General features: G+C 42.1%; 1 protein-coding gene across 1 annotated transcript in view; it reads left to right on the top strand.

Moving 5' to 3' along the window:
• The first annotated feature begins 7,048 nt into the window (after nt 1-7,048).
• Nucleotides 7,049-16,815, top strand: part of OBI1 (ORC ubiquitin ligase 1) — a 44,962-nt gene continuing 35,195 nt past the window's right edge. The window contains exon 1 of the mRNA XM_019971601.2: nt 7,049-7,204. Coding sequence (XP_019827160.2) covers nt 7,133-7,204 — 72 coding nt within the window. The 5' untranslated portion in view covers nt 7,049-7,132. The remainder of the gene's footprint in view (nt 7,205-16,815) is intronic.

Raw genomic sequence — 16,815 nt, 5'->3', positions numbered from 1 at the left:
GGCAATAATACTGGAGTGGGTTGCCATGTCCCCCTCCAAGTGATCGACTATAGGTGTGAAATAATAGTTGGCAGAATAAATGCATGCAGTACAAAAACTGGTGGATATAGATCACAAGTGATCAAGCATGTGAAAGGCAAGAGGATTATAAGGAGGCTGAAACAGACAGAAGAAGCATCATGAAAGAGGTGAGACTTAAGACTTGGTCATGGAGTTGGTCAGCTCCATGAATGGAGTGAGGGGGAAAAGAAAGAGAAGTCATAGATCAAAGAATTGAGGGTGGCAATGTGGGGAAATGAAGCTATATTTTAAATAACATTTGTAATGATTCAACTGCTAAATAAATTCAAATGCTAAATCCAATGACTGGGAATGTTGAGTGTGTAAAGAGGGTTTACCTAAAAGAGGTAAAGCCACTCAGCAAGACACCAGCCAGCTGCTGAGGGCTCTATGGCCAAGTGCAGGGTGCATTTGTTAGAGAGGTACTCAGAGGTGGAATGCAGTTAATTGTAGGGCTTCAGTAAACAGGATGAACAGCGTCCTAGCTTTGAGTTCCTATGGGAGACTCTCATCTTGGAAAGACTGCTCACATCTAAACTAAGGGCAAGAAGAACAGGATTGTTATCTGTCAGGCATCTTTTTTTAATAGTTTTTTTTTAAGTATTTTTTTAAATTTCTCTTTTAAAAGTATTTATTTTTCGGCCATACCATATGGCGGTGTGGGATCTTAGTTCCCTGACCAGGGATGGAATCCGTGCCCCCTGCAGTGCAAGTGAAACAGAGCAGGACCCTATAGTCCTTGCCCCACCCCCCACCTCCACCCCACCATATCCTTTGCCTGCCTTTTATCTGTGGAAAACTTCAGTCAAAGAATAAATTTAATCAGAGGAATGAGAAATGCAGAAACAAAAGAAAACAGTCAAAGGAGACCAAATAATGATAATGTGGTCATTAAGCATAGTCAAGGATCTTTAAGTTCCTTCTCAAGGGCTATAGATAATATTCTGAGCTATATACTATGGACTATCTTATAGCTACTGAAATGCCAGGTGGAAGAAGTTAACTATGTGATGATCAAACTATACCCATGACATAGCTAGCTAGCTAGCTAAGTTGCTTCAGTCATGTCTGACTCTGTGTGACCCCATGGACGGCAGCCTACCAGGCTCCCCCGTCTCTGGGATTCTCCAGGCAAGAACACTGGAGTGGGTTGCCATTTCCTTCTCCAATGCATGAAAGAGAAAAGTGAAAGTGAAGTCACTCAGTCATGTCCAACCCTCAGCGACCCCATGGACTGCAGCCCACCAGGCTCCTCCGTCCATGGGATTTTCCAGGCAAGAGTACTGGAATGGGGTGCCATTGCCTTCTCTGATACCCATGACATAAACAGCCACAATTCTGAGAACTGGCCTCAAAGAAATGGAAATAAACCGACCCTGGAAATGAAGATTAACTGTACCTAAAACAAGATGCTGCTGGTCAGACCACTGATGATCAATCTGAAGCTGTCAGAGGTAACTATACTGTTTCTGCATGTAGCCCCCTCCTTCCATCTATAAAAGCTCTTCCCCTCTAACTGTCAGTGGGGGAAGTCAGCCTTTGGACAGGTGTTCATCACCCCCCAACACCAGCTCCCAGCATCTGAAATAAAATAAACTTTCCTTTCCACCGATTTGGACTGTTTATTGGCTTTTGAGTGGCAAGCAGTTGGACTCCATATTCTTTTGGTAACAGAAGCATGGAATCTTAACCATTGGGCTGCCAGGGGAGTCCCTGTGGGGCACCTTAAAGACAAACCAACCAGAATCTTAGAGCTGGGGTTCCTATTCTGCTACTCTGACAAGTCCTACAACCTCTCTGTCTTGTGATTCCTGCTATAATATTCCTGGAGGTAATATTTCTTACATTTATTCTTCATTATTCAACAAACATTTGTGAAGTACCTCTTAGCCTTCAGTTCAGTTCAGTCACTCAGTCATGTCCGACTCTTTGTGACCCCATGAGTCGAAGCACGCCAGGCCTCCCTGTCTATCACCAACTCCCGGAGTTCACTCAGACTCATGTCCATCCAGTCAGTGATGCCATCCAGCCATCTCATCCTCTGTCGTCCCCTTCTCCTCCTGCCCCCAATCCCTCCCAGCATCAGAGTCCTTTCCAATGAGTCAACTCTCGCATGAGGTGGCCAAAGTACTGGAGTTTCAGCTTTAGCATCATTCCTTCCAAAGAAATCCCAGGGCTGATCTCCTTCAGAATGGAACTAAAATATTCTTTTAAAAATTACCTGATTTAAAACAACCACCCAATTTGCAACATTTAAAAATATTAAAAGTTATAACTTGTTACATCATAATGCCAGGGGCTAACCAACCATAAGAACACCCAAAAGAGAAATCACTGTCGAAATAGACATTTTTACAGTGGAGTAGAAGACTTGGACTCAGTCCTCCCATTTATAAAGTGACTCATTAATAGTACAGGGGCTGGCACGTCACTGATAATCAATAATTTGTTGAATGAATAAATACAGGCAGAGACACTGTCTGATTTACAGCTGTCTATCCACTCTTACATCAGTGCCTGGCACATAAAAAATATTTAAATGTTGGTGGAATAACAACTAATTACATTTGTTTATTTATTCTGTGATCATTTATATTGTGATTACATACAAATTTGATGAGAAAATTCACTATTAAAACCTCAAATGCTACTCAAGAGGCCAGGATTTGGTTCTAAGCCAATGCAGTATAACTGCAACTTTCCTACTAGAATGTAAGCTCCATGAGATGAACTTTGAGTTCGTCTTCTGAAATGTTTTAAGTAAAAATACATTAAATGAATGAATGCTAACTTCCAACATCTATTCTAAAAAGAAAAATGGCAAGAAGACAACAACAAAAAACCACTGTGGAAGGAAAGCCTAAGTTCCTCTGTCTGTTGTAGTAACAAGCATCTTTCATGACACCATCCTGAGACATTTTAGCTCAGAATTTCCAGTCTGTGAGAAGATGGCACCATGCTTGACATCCACACAATTGGGCCAGCGTCTCTGATTAATTTTTAATCCAACTTTTATGAGTTTTCTCAGTGTTAACCACAATCCAAGTGGGGGTGTATAAATTTAAAACCAAGGGGAAAAAAAACTCTTCTTCAGGAATGAAAAATAAACGTAATCTGAAATCAATATTTATGGAGTTGTGATTAATTGACTGATGACCAAATGATTACAAAACGTCTGTCTGAAACATCTACTCAAATTTATTAGCTTTGACCAAAAAAAATTAAAAAACAATCTGAACTGGGTCAATGAAAAATAATGCATTCCTAATCAATTTTTAATAGCACTTAAGATTTTATATTTTTTTAAACTTTCTTTTAAATAATTTATCATAAAAATGAATCTGATTTAAACAAGGGGTAAAAGGTGTTCCATGGCTATTTGATGGTTTTCTTAGCAAAGAAATTCTATTATGACTGACTTTTTATTACTGAACTACTTTATTAATAATAATACATCTTGCACTTACACTAAGGCATTTAGCCAACAATCTCAAAGAGTTTAAGTGCAATCTAGGACTTAGTTTTTCTTCTACCGTTACCTGGTGATTTATTTTATCTAGTCTTGATTTCCCCATTTGCAAAAAGGAAAGGCCTGAATATAAACCCCTAAAGATCCTTCCAAGTTCTAAAAATTTATAATTCTAAGGATCTGAGGGGCTTTGGAGAAGGCAATGGCACCCCACTCTAGTACTCTTGCCTGGAAAATCTCATGGACAGAGGAGCCTGGTGGGCTGCAGTCCATGGGGTCGCTGAGGGTCAGACACGACTGAGCGACTTCACTTTCACTTTTCCCTTTCATGCATTGGAGAAGGAAATGGCAACCCACTCCAGTGTTCTTGCCTGGAGAATCCCAGGGACGGGGGAGCCTGGTGGGCCGCCGTCTATGGGGTCACACAGAGTCGGACAAGACTGAAGCGACTTAGCAGCAGCAGCAGCAGCAGAGGGGCTTTAGCCCATTCCAGGTGCTGTATCTGATCAAACTGCTCAGGTCACAGGATGCTTCATGGGGCTATGAAGAAGTTGAGAAAGAAATTGAGCAGAAGGTTAATGAGCCATGTATTCTTGCCTATTAACATAATAGCAATACTATTTAATGATTTGGGCCATACAATGTCTGTTTAGAATATGATTTGTCAAAAAAGAGAAATGCCTTTCATGGGGCAGAGGGAAGAATGAGTTCCTGGCCTTAAAGCATTTGCATTATTTAAAGCAAAGCCTGGGAATTGACCTAGAATCAATCTGGACCTAGACAAAGTCCTAATTAGCCTATATTGCTAACAGTATTACTCAGAAATGTGTGTGTGTGTGTTACTTATCTACGAAGCATTAGTGAGCAGAGCAGGTATGTTATGGTATGAGCCTATCTGTGCTTATGCACACAGTAATACATGAATGAAAATGTAAAGATATACTACAGAATGTTAATAGTGATTACCACACAGGATCTAGAGGTGAAGCGTAAGGCTAGGGGAACTTTTGCTTATTATTTTATATATGTGCAAATGGCATCATTTTCAAGATGATTCTTATTATGGTTATAATTAGCACAATGTAAAACAGTTTTCCATTTTGAAGTGAATAACAGGTAAACACAATGCTTAAGGTAGCCGGGTCTCTCATAAAGTTCAGTTCAGTTCAGTTCAGTTCAGTTGCTCAGCCGTGTCCAACTCTTTGCTCATAAAGTTAGTTTGTGGCTAATGAAAATATTATGGTTTGTGGACTAGTCACTCAGTACTAGATATGAGATAAATTGAATACAATCCCAGACTTCAGGAAACTGTTGTGGGGGCAAGCACATAAACAACTATAATAAAATGTAACAAAGTTAGCTTAGCACAGAAACAGCTACATGGTCAGAGCACTAGAAGAGCATTCAGAAGCTATGATGATGATAGCTAACCTGGGGAGGGCTGTTGGAAATGGTCTAGGTTTAAATATTCTGGGGCTTCCCTGACTCACATGGTAAAGAATCTGCCTGCAATGTGGGAGACCCAAGTTCAGTCCCTGGATTAGGAAGATTCCATGGAGAAGGGAATGGCTACCCACTCCAGTATTCTTGCCTGAAGAATTCCATTGACAGAGAAGTCTTGTGTGCTACAGTTCATGTGTTTGCAAAGAGTTGGACAAGACTGAGTGACAAACACTTTCACTTTAATCATTCTACTTAAAATGCAGGTTTTTATTTTCTAAATATATTTTTTGTGACAGTATTAACACCAATCATCAGGATAATTAATAAATGAACTTTCCCTAGTAGCTTTGGAAAAGTCTTTTTTTTTTTTTTTTCCAGATTATCTTCAACATATCTTCCTATTGCATAGTCTCCAGGGATCTGTGGGAGAGACAGAATATTCTCAGCCCTTTATCCCATTCAAGATTGTGGGGATGACAGGTACAAAAACACCATGATAGGTTTAAACAAGGAGACAAGAACAAGGAAGAACACAGTAAGATGGGAAAAGGCAAACCTTGAATGACAGTAGGTAATGACCTGGATCTTTCTCATTCTTAAGCCTTAACCTATAGCCAGGAATACAAAAGATGCTTTAGCAAAACATGTGAAGCCTAGACCCCATTGAATATGACTTCAAATAGCCAGAAAATAGCCAAACCAGATGACTTTTAGCCCAGGCTTTCTGGAAAAGTGGCTGTTAAACAGACAAACAATGTGACTATTTTGCCCAGATCTCCAATTCCAAGCTCAGGGATGGTGTCCAATTCTTAGGAAATTAAGTTACTGAGCTGTGTGGAAGAATTCTCATTGTCACTTATTAGTCGATTTTGAACTGGAACTGGCTGCTTCAAGTGAATTGCTGGCTGTGCCAATCTCATTATCTGTTCTTTTTATAGAGTTGATAGTAAACACACACTGACCTCATTCACCACACACACACACACACACGCTTTACCAATGAGGAAGCTAAGAAGCAGAGGGGTTAAACGACAGTTAAACAAATAAAAGCCAGTAGAGCCAGGAATTTGTTCAGGCTGGGATTTCTACCTTGCAGTCCAGGTGCAGAATCCCTTTAACCATGAGATTGCTTCTTGTAATTATACTGCTCTCCCCTGCAAGAAGAGTACTAAAAATAGTTACAGTTTTGTTTCTAAATCTTATTCACAGATTGCATTTGTTTACATAAATTGATCACACTGGCTCTTCCTTACTTAAATTGAAGTTAAACTCCAAATCTGTTATTTATACTTGATTCACTGTTTTTTGTTTTTTTGTTTTTTTTTCCATTGGTAGGAAGTGCTAACTTATAGCCTCACATTCTTCCTCAGAGCTTAACAGCCTAGGGGTACATTTCATTCCCAGCCAGGCGCCTGAAATGAAGAATTAAACGCTTGTGCGACTGCTGTAGGCGAGTGTGGATGGTTCACACTATTAGAAGCTTCTCACATGTGGGTGTAAATCACAGTCCACGGGTCTGATCGTTAAGTCTCTTTCAGATAGAAACTACAGGAGAACCAACAGTGAAAGCATGTCTTCACGGAGAGCAGCGATTAATGCACCCAACGTTTCTGAAACCACCGCGTGTCGTTTTAAGGTGATATTACATCATTTAAGAATGTAAAGAGAGCTGAACGCACAAAGTTGCTTGGAAAAATTTAAACGTAGAGACAATGTCTTTCCTCTTCCGTTTTTGACTGCGCCGCCTTTGCAGACTGTCAGGTTTAATCTTTAGGTGGAAAACTCTCCCCCAAATGCCCATCTTCCGGGAAAGATCCTGGGATTTCAAATCGCCTTTCCGCATCCTTCCTCTCCTCTCGCTACCAAACTTTCATTTAAACTTTCAAGATCCTCGACGCCCGTAGTAACCCGGCTTCCTTCCCGTTCTCAGGAATCCTTGCAGCTCCCTAACCGAGGAAAGTTTGTTTTCGAACTAAAAAGGAAGGAAAGGAGGAAGGGACCAGACGCCAGCCGCCGCGCGTCGGGAAAGCGCGTTTTCGTTTCCGCGGCCGGCGCGTCGTGGCCCTGCCCGGCCGCCGTAGCCGGCCTCGCGCGGCCTCAGTCGCTGGGAGAAGCCGCGGTCGGCGGGACTTCCGTGTTGGCGGGATTCTGAACGCTGCCATGGCTCAGACCGTGCAGAACGTTACATTGTCGCTCACTCTGCCCATCACGTGTCACATCTGCTTGGGGAAGGTAATGGGTGATGCCTGACACGGCTCCTAAACGGGGTTGGGTGTGCAGGGGCCCTCCGGAGCCCAGGGCTGGCTGGGTGTGCGGCGGGGACACGGCGCGAGGCGCCGGGCTAGGTGAGGACGCCGACCCTGTGTTCTCCTCTGGCCAGGGAGGCCGCGTCCCCGGGGGACAGAGGGGACGAGTCCGGACTCACGGAGTCATCTGTGCGCCTTTCGGAAGAGGATGACAGCGGCGTGGGGTGGGGAAGTAAGGTGGCCTCAGCCGGGTGACTCCCGGCGTCGAAGGAGGCCTGGTCAGAAATGAATCCCTGCAATTCACGCCCCCCCGGTGCCACCCCATTGCGGCTGAAATCACGTTTTCTGGGAGCCTCGCGACGGTTCCATCGTCCCCTGCACGAATTAGAGTGTTTTGTTCTTGGGCCTTCGGTGCTGGCTGGGGAGGCTTTTCCATTTTCAAGATAATTTTCTTAACTTCACTCGGCCTTGAGAGTGGCCTTTGCTCTGGGTTCAAAATTTGAAAAAGTAAATAGTACGTACCCCTGAATGACTTTTAGAATGGGAGATGTGGTCTTTAATTCCAAGAACGGATCAGCCACGAGGTAGAATACCCTCTCTCTTGTGATGGAAGAGGTGTCTACCGTGTTTATGAAACCAGGTGGAGAAAGTTGTAAGAGTTCTGAATTAGAAACGGAGTTTTGAAGGTTCTCATGCGTTTGTCTCCTCTTTCATTTCCATTTGTGCCTCCCGTTCGGTTTTTAAAAGAATATATTGTTTTACTATGCAGGTCCAGAAGAAACTTACCCCACCCCCCACGGTGAATTGTTTTACGTTTGTGGGGAATGGATAAATGTGATGTGTTTATGCCCTACACTGAAACTGCAACCACAAGCATAGCGTTAAGAAATGCAGACTTCATGGGGAAAGCATTTGAGTGCCAGTCAGTATGATCGTCTAATCCTCTAAGTCTATGTGAATTTTCTGAGTTCAGAAAGTAGTAGGAAGTCAGGCTTGGGAGAAACTGATAGCTCTTGATATACATCAGAATGAAATGCCAAGGAAATAGCAAAGATACTGTGAGAGGATATAGAGATGGCTTGATCAATTCTGATGGGAGAGCTTAAGAATGGCCTTTGGAAGGTGGTTATTTGAGCTTGGTACTTGCTAGTACTGCCTACCTTTGTAGCTGGGAGGAGGAGAAGATGATTCTGTTTGCTGCAGTCTACATTTGGCTCCTGACTTGAAGTTCCACAAGTTAACTTCTGAGTGAATTTACTCCCAACAGTGGCCTGTTAAAAGGCTGATAAAATATCCTTGGAAAATAATTTTCACTTGGTTGTAGTTGTGCACATTATATCTAGTTTCCATTAGTTAATGGGCTGTGTTGAAGATGTCTTCTGCCCGGTTGATTTTCCATACCTATGCTTTCTGTGTTTTAACAAAAATGATAACTAATAGAATATAGTGATTTGCAGATTACAAAATGCTTTTGTATGCATTTTATTATTTCATTTACCACTCTTATCAGTGCTGTGAGATAGGTAGGGCTGGTTTCCCCATTTTTCAGATAAGGAAACTAAGGCGTAGAATCTCCAGCATTTGAACCTCTGTTGTTTGCATTTGTGTCTTCAATAAGTTACATCCAAAATCTCAGATGAACTCATTCATAACAGCAGACACTTCTGGTGAATTTTTCCCTCCTATACTGGTTAGCTGTATTCTAGAATTATATCTAATAACAAAAGGTTTAGATCAGATCAGATCAGATCGGTCGCTCAGTCGTGTCCGACTCTTTGCGACCCCCTGAATCACAGCACGCCAGGCCTCCCTGTCCATCACCAACTCCCAGAGTTCACTCAGACTCATGTCCATCGAGTCAGTGATGCCATCCAGCCATCCCATCCTCTGTCGTCCCCTTCTCCTCTTGCCCCCAATCCCTCCCAGCATCAGAGTCTTTTCCATTGAGTCAACTCTTCGCATGAGGTAGCCAAAGTACTGGAGTCTCAGCTTTAGCATCATTCCTTCCAAAGAAACCCCAGGGCTGATCTCCTTCAGGATGGACTGGTTGGATCTCCTTGCAGTCCAAGGGACTCGCAAGAGTCTTCTCCAACACCACAGTTCAAAAGCATCAATTCTTCGGCGCTCAGCCTTCCTCACAGTCCAACTCTCACATCCATACATGACCACAGGAAAAACCATAGCCTTGACTAGATGAACCTTTGTTGGCAAAGTAATGTCTCTGCTTTTGAAAATGCTATCTAGGTTGGTCATAACTTTCCTTCCAAGGAGTAAGCGTCTTTTAATTTCATGGCTGCAGTCACCACCTGCAGTGATTTTGGAGCCCAGAAAAATAAAGTCTGACACTGTTTCCACTGTTTCCCCATCTATTTCTCATGAAGTGATGGGACCTGATGCCATGATCTTTGTTTTCTGAATGTTGAGCTTTAAGCCAACTTTTTCAGTCTCCTCTTTCACTTTCATCAAGAGGCTTTTTAGTTCCTCTTCACTTTCTGCCATAAGGGTGGTGTCATCTGCATATCTGAGGTTATTGATATTTCTCCCGGCAATCTTGATTCCAGCTTGTGTTTCTTCCACCCCAGCGTTTCTCATGATGTACTCTGCATATAAGTTAAATAAACAGGGTGACAATATACAGCCTTGACAAACTCCTTTTCCTATTTGGAACCAGTCTGTTGTTCCATGTCCAGTTCTAACTGTTGCTTCCTGACCTGCATACAGGTTTCTCAAGAGGCAGGTCAGGTGGTCTGGGATTCCCATCTCTTTCAGAATTTTCCACAGTTTATTGTGATCCACACAGTCAAAGGCTTTGGCATAGTCAATAAAGCAGAAATCGATGTTTTTCTGGAACTCTCTTGCTTTTTCCATGATCCAGCAGATGTTGGCAATTTGATCTCTGGTTCCTCTGCCTTTTCTAAAACCAGCTTGAACATCAGGAAGTTCATGGTTCACATATTGCTGAAGCCTGGCTTGAAGAATTTTGAGCATTACTTTACTAGCGTGTGAGATGAGTGCAATTGTGCGATAGTTTGAGCATTCTTTGGCACTGCCTTTCTTTGGAATTGGAATGAAAACTGACCTTTTCCAGTCCTGTGGCCACTGCTGAGTTTTCCAAATTTGCTGGCATATTGAGTGCAGCACTTTCACAGCATCATCTTTCAGGATTTGGAATAGCTCAACTGGAATTCTGTCACCTTCACTAGCTTTGTTCGTAGTGATACTTTCTAAGGCCCACTTGACTTCACATTCCAGGATGTCTGGCTCTAGGTCAGTGATCACACCATTGTGATTATCTTGGTTGTGAAGATCTTTTTTGTATAGTTCTTCTGTGTATTCTTGCCATCTCTTCTTAATATCATCTGCTTCTTTTAGGTCCATACCATTTCTGTCCTTTATCGAGCCCAACTTTGCATGAAATGTTCCTTTGGTATCTCTGATTTTCTTGAAGAGATCTCTAGTCTTTCCCATTCTGTTGTTTCCCTCTATTTCTTTGCGTTGATCGCTGAAGAAGGCTTTCTTATCTCTTCTTGCTATTCTTTGGAACTCTGCATTCAGATGCTTATATCTTTCCTTTTCTCCTTTGCTTTTTGCTTCTCTTCTTTTCACAGCTATTTGTAAGGCCTCCCCAGACAGCCATTTTGCTTTTTTGCATTTATTTTCCATGGGGATGGTCTTGATCCCTGTCTCATGTATAATGTCACGAACCTCATTCCATAGTTCATCAGGCACTCTATCTATCAGATCTAGGCCCTTAAATCTCACTTCCACTGTATAATCATAAGGGATTTGATTTAGGTCATACCTGAATGGTCTAGTGGTTTTCCCTACTTTCTTCAATTTAAGTCTGAATTTGGCAATAAGGAGTTCATGGTCTGAGCCACAGTCAGCTCCTGGTCTTGTTTTTGCTGACTGTATAGAGCTTCTCCATCTTTGGCTGCAAAGAATATAATCAGTCTGATTTTGGTGTTGACCATCTGGTGATGTCCATGTATAGAGTCTTCTCTTGTGTTGTTGCAAGAGGGTGTTTGCTATGACCAGTGCATTTTCTTGGCAAAACTCTATTAGTCTTTGCCCTGCTTCATTCCGTATTCCAAGGCCAAATTTGCCTGTTACTCCAGGTGTTTCTTGACTTCCTACTTTTGCATTCCAGTCCCTTATAATGAAAAGGACATCTTTTTTGGGTGTTAGTTCTAAACGGTCTTGTAGATCTTCATAGAACCGTTCAACCTCAGCTTCTTCAGCGTTACTGGTTGGGGCATAGACTTGGATTACTGTGATATTGAATGGTTTGCCTTGGAAATGAACAGAGATCATTCTGTCGTTTTTGAGATTGCATCCAAGTACTGCATTTCGGACTCTTTTGTTGATCATGATGGCTACTCCATTTCTTCTGAGGGATTCCTGCCCACAGTAGTAGATATAATGGTCATCTGAGTTAAATTCACCCATTCCAGTCCATTTCAGTTTGCTGATTCCTAGAATGTCGACATTCACTCTTGCCATCTCTTGTTTGACCACTTCCAATTTGCCTTGATTCATGGACCTGACATTCCAGGTTCCTATGCAATATTGCAAAAGGTTAATGATTTGTAAATAGACATTTTCTCATGTCTACTATGGAGACAAAAAGGCACAATTGGTTGACAGCCCCGAGTGCTGTATTCAGACTAAGTTCTAATCCAGGTCTTCCACTTAACTAATTCTATACAAGTTACTTAACTTATACAAGTTACTTAATGTCCCTAAGAGCAGTTTCCTTATCTGTACAGTGGGAGTGATAATAGTATTAGGGCTTCCCTGGTGGCTCAGACAGTAAAGAATCCACCTGCAATGCAGAAGACCTGGGTTCAGTCCCTGAGTTGGAAAGATCCCCTGAAGAAGGGCATAACAACCAGTATTCTTGCCTGGAGAATCTCCATGGACAGAGGAGCCTGGCAGACTGCAGTCCATGGGGTCACAGAGAGTCTAACATGATTGAGTGACTAAGCACATACAGACATAGTGTGAATCTTGACACTTATCATTTAAGAAATGTTAACCTTTGTTACAGGCACTGAGGCAGACAAACCCTCAAAAATGAGGAAACCAACTTTTTCAGTCACTGCTCCTCCCATTTGCTTCCTGAGGCCAGTACACTCAATTGATGAAGATTTACATTTCCAGAAGAGTAGGACCTGTTTGTTCTGGAAGTTGCCACAGTACATCCAGTGATTTTTTGTTGGTTCCATACTCTTTTGCCTTTTGTGTAGTTAAAGCAAATCTGATCTGCCTCTGCTACTCGGCCTCCCCTCCACACCAGTATTTATGGGGTGCTGGAGACAGTCTTTCATCTCCCTGACGCACACATTTCTGGCCACCTCTGGAGTCTGCCTTCAAGCCCTTCCTGGCTAGGCCTCATCTTTTGCTGCTCTCGCCATTTGTCCCTTACAGAGTTAACAGGTCTTCATTTTTTATTTTTCAACAGAATCAGGGGCCATTATCCCGAAGAGTTACTGTTAAAAAAAAAAAAAGATGCATATTACTTAAGGAAATTAGGGGTGGGAGAGACTTTGAATTTGAAGAGATAGTTGCTGCTTGGAATGGGGGTGAAGGTGAAGAATGGTGGGGAGCAGTAGTCGAGATAGCCCAAATATGTATGTGGTTAATGCTTTGTCTTTTCAATACAAATGTACTTAAAATTGAAAAGTTTAAACATTTTGCATTTGCCACCCCCAACTGTACCTCAGTCTTAAAGGTGGATTATCTCTGTTCAGTGTTTAGCAGCGTTGCCAATATTGTAAGAGCTCTGTGTCACCTGGAGAGGTGAAGTGCACACCCTGTGAGACAGTTCATATATAACACTTTCTGGCCTATTCCGCTGTAATTTTTTCCCATGCCTTGGGCTAGTAGGCCAGCAAGCTGAAATGACCCAGCCCAGGATATTTAAGTGACATTTTGGTACTGCTGCCAGAATTCTACAGACCAGTTTATCTCTAGGTAATCCAGGCTTTTATCTCTTCAATTAGGATTCAAGCTGTGAAAAGAAACTGTTGCACGTAATAGTTTTATTGACCAACTCTGCGTTTTGCCATGAGTGACAGCCAAATGTGGAATGCAGTTGGTTTTAATCAAAGGACAAAGGAGATTCTCAAGAGAAGTGGCAAGCGACTAGACTTCTAATACCATTTAACAGTGATATAGCATATCCAATTATTTCTCACTTGAGAATGAATCCAAATTCGGGTACCACCCTTTAAGATAAATATACATAAACTGAAGTATTTGAAATCATTTGGAAAGGATTTGAAATTGAGATTGGAATATAGATGGAACAGAATAGTGTTGGAGTGAACAGACATGATAGCAACTCATTAAATAATTAAAAGTATTTCCATTTGGAAGGGAATCAAACTTTGTGTAGCTCTACAATATTAAGATTTATACTTAATATAAATGGAAACTTTCTGGCTGAAATAATCAGAAATGAAATTAGCTTTCTTACAATGTGTCCAGTCGTAGGATAGACTGTTTTCCACTGGGAATACTATGGGAAAGAACCCTTCTTTCAGGGAGGACTTCTTGCTTTGCTTTCTACACACATCATTGATTTAAAAGGTTGAAAAGAGGTAGGGCTAGGTGTTACCTCTAGGGCCAGAGGTAACACCTTAGCAACCTAGCATCCTAACTCTCGGTTGACTAAATTCATTAATCAGTGCTCATCAAGGGCTGTCGATTGGCCAGAGAGCCATCCTCCTCAGTACATTGAATCCATGTTTGAGTCTTGATTGCCCCTCAGCTCCCAAGAGTGGATTTAAGAACCAGCCTTGTACATAATCATCACAAGAATTTGCTTTGAAAAAAAGCCATGTGGAGTAAAAGTGTTGCTTTTTCTCCCTTATCTAGATTAAAATAAGCTTCAAGAATGCAGACACTTTCAGAAAAGTATAACAATAGTGTGTTTTCACATAGAGTATAATAAAAATTAATTCAAAAAAGTGTTGATATATTCTGGTAATTTTCAAGTTTGGCATATAATAGCTGGCATATAATTTACTTCACAAATAAGATTCCAGTTTATCCTGAAAGCCTTCTAGGTAGGGATAAAGGTGGGCGAGGGGAGGTGTATTAGCTTTCTTTCTAACCCAGACAGAATTGGAGACCCAGACCAATAGGCATTAAGTAGCTTAGTTCTCAGGATCACACAGTTTTAAAGTTCTAGTCCTGAATTCTGGCCCAGAGCCAAAGATTTCTTGCAACATAGCAAGAGCAATCCAGGAATTTTGTTTTTAAAAATTGCCAAATTTGTAAGGTTGAGAAGGTAGGCTCTTCCTACAGTCATTTATCCCTCAGCTTTGTTCTTCAGTCTTTCTGTAGTAGGCCTCCTCTAGTGAAACCCGTGAAGTTTTGATATTGGTGCAAGAGAAGGGAAAAGAAAGGTTAGCTCTAGTCTCCAGTAAAGGTGACTGAAGAGCAGAGAAATTGATTTTAAATGTATTTGCCAGACCAGTTGGTAAAGTTTATCTACAGCCTTTTCCCTTGCATCACCTCCATTAATATAGTATCTCTTTTCTGCAATCCCTGCTGATCCCAGTGTCTTGATTCTTTCAGGTGTATTTCCTCTATTTCTTACTCCCTGATTATTGTTTACTAAACTTGCTCTCAGGAAGAAAGATCTGTTTCTTAATTGAAAGAGCACTCAATTTGCATGTTTAATGGTGGTCGAATGCTGGCTCTGCCACTTAGAACACATATTTATTTCCTTGAGTCTCAGTTTCCACTGGCTGCAAATTAATTTGATACTATCAACCCCATTAGATTGTTAGGGAAATTCGTGTACATTTCCCAGACCAGCAGTTCTCAATAGGATGGAAGTGCATTTTGTTGTGTGGATCACAATAAACTGTGGAAAATTCTGAAAGAGATGGGAATCTCAGACCACCTGACCTGCCTCTTGAGAAACCTGTATGCAGGTCAGGAAGCAACAGTTAGAACTGGACATGGAACAACAGACTGGTTCCAAATAGAAAAAGGAGTACGTCAAGGCTGTATATTGTCACCGTGCTTATTTAACTTACATAGCAGAGTACATCATGAGAAACGCTGGGGTGGAAGAAACACAAGCTGGAATCAAGATTGCCTGGAGAAGTATCAATAACCTCAGATATGCAGATGACACCACCCTTATGGCAGAAAGTGAAGAGGAACTAAAAAGCCTCTTGATAAAAGTGAAAGAGGAGAGTAAAAAATGTTGGCTTAAAGCTCAACATTCAGAAAACGAAGATCATGGCATCCGGTCCCATCACTTCATGAGAAATAGATGGGGAAACAGTGGAAACAGTGTCAGACTTTATTCTTCTGGGCTCCAAAATCACTGCAGATGGTGATTGCAGCCATGAAATTAAAAGACACTTACTCCTTGGAAGGAGAGTTATGACCAACCTAGATAGCATATTGAAAAGCAGAGATATTACTTTGCCAACAAAGGTCCGTCTAGTCAAGGCTATGGTTTTTCCTGTGGTCATGTATGGATGTGAGAGTTGGACTGTGAAGAAAGCTGAGCACCAAAGAATTGATGCTTTTGAACTGTGGTGTTGGAAGAGACTCTTGAGAGTCCCTTGGACTGCAAGGAGATCCAACCAGTCCATCCTAAAGGAGACCAGTCCTGGGTGTTCTTTGGAAGGACTGATGCTGAGGCTGAAACTCCAATACTTTGGCCACCTCATGCAAAGAGTTGACTCATTGGAAAAGACCCTGATGATGGGAGGGATTGAGGGCAGGAGGAGAAGGGGGCGACTGAGGATGAGATGGCTGGATGGCATCACTGACTCGATGCACAGGAGTTTGGGTGAACTCCGGGAGTTGGTGATGGACAGGGAGGCCTGGCGTGCTGTGATTCATGGGGTCGCAAAGAGTTGGACACAACTGAGCGACTGAACTGAAGTGAACTGAGAGATATTTCTGATTGTCTTCAGAGCAGTGCTACTCACATCTAGTAGACAGAGCCTCAGGGTGCTTCTAGCTAAACTTTCCATAATATATAGGACAGCCTTCTACAACACAAAAATTTTTGTTCCAAAATGTCAGTAGTGCCAAAATTGACAAACCCTGCCCTAAACCCTTGTGTAACTCCTGTTAGGGAAGTCTAGGATAGATTTTGGACTTCCCCGGTGGCTCAGACAGTGAAGAATCTGCCTGCAGTGCAGAAGGCCTGGGTTCAGTCTGCCGGTCGGGAATATGACCTGGAGGAGGGCATGGCAACCCACTCCAGTGTTCTTAGCTGAAGAATCCCATGGACAGGGAGCCTTGTGGACCACAGTCCACGGAGGCACAAAGAGCCAGACACAACTGAGTGACTAAGCACAGGATAGATAGTAATGGACAGCACCTTTAGGTCTGACTCCTTCCAGATATTTGCTTTTTAAGAAAGGGATTTTTGGTGGTAAAGTCTCTCAAAACTGAAACATCTTCAGATAAAAGACACTATGTAGTAGAATTATATATTATTGGGCTAATATTTCTTGTACCTAGGACTGCCTCCTCAGGCCCATTCCAGTGAGAGAAGAGCCTTCTTTTCACACATTCCTTCATCTTCTCTTTCTCTTCTTCCTCCTTCTCACC

Source organism: Bos indicus, chromosome 12, assembly GCF_029378745.1.
Source record: "Bos indicus isolate NIAB-ARS_2022 breed Sahiwal x Tharparkar chromosome 12, NIAB-ARS_B.indTharparkar_mat_pri_1.0, whole genome shotgun sequence".
In the NCBI taxonomy this organism is placed as follows: domain Eukaryota; kingdom Metazoa; phylum Chordata; class Mammalia; order Artiodactyla; family Bovidae; genus Bos; species Bos indicus.
The sequence above is the reverse complement of the archived record's forward strand: the minus strand, read 5'-3'. Positions and strand labels throughout refer to the sequence as shown.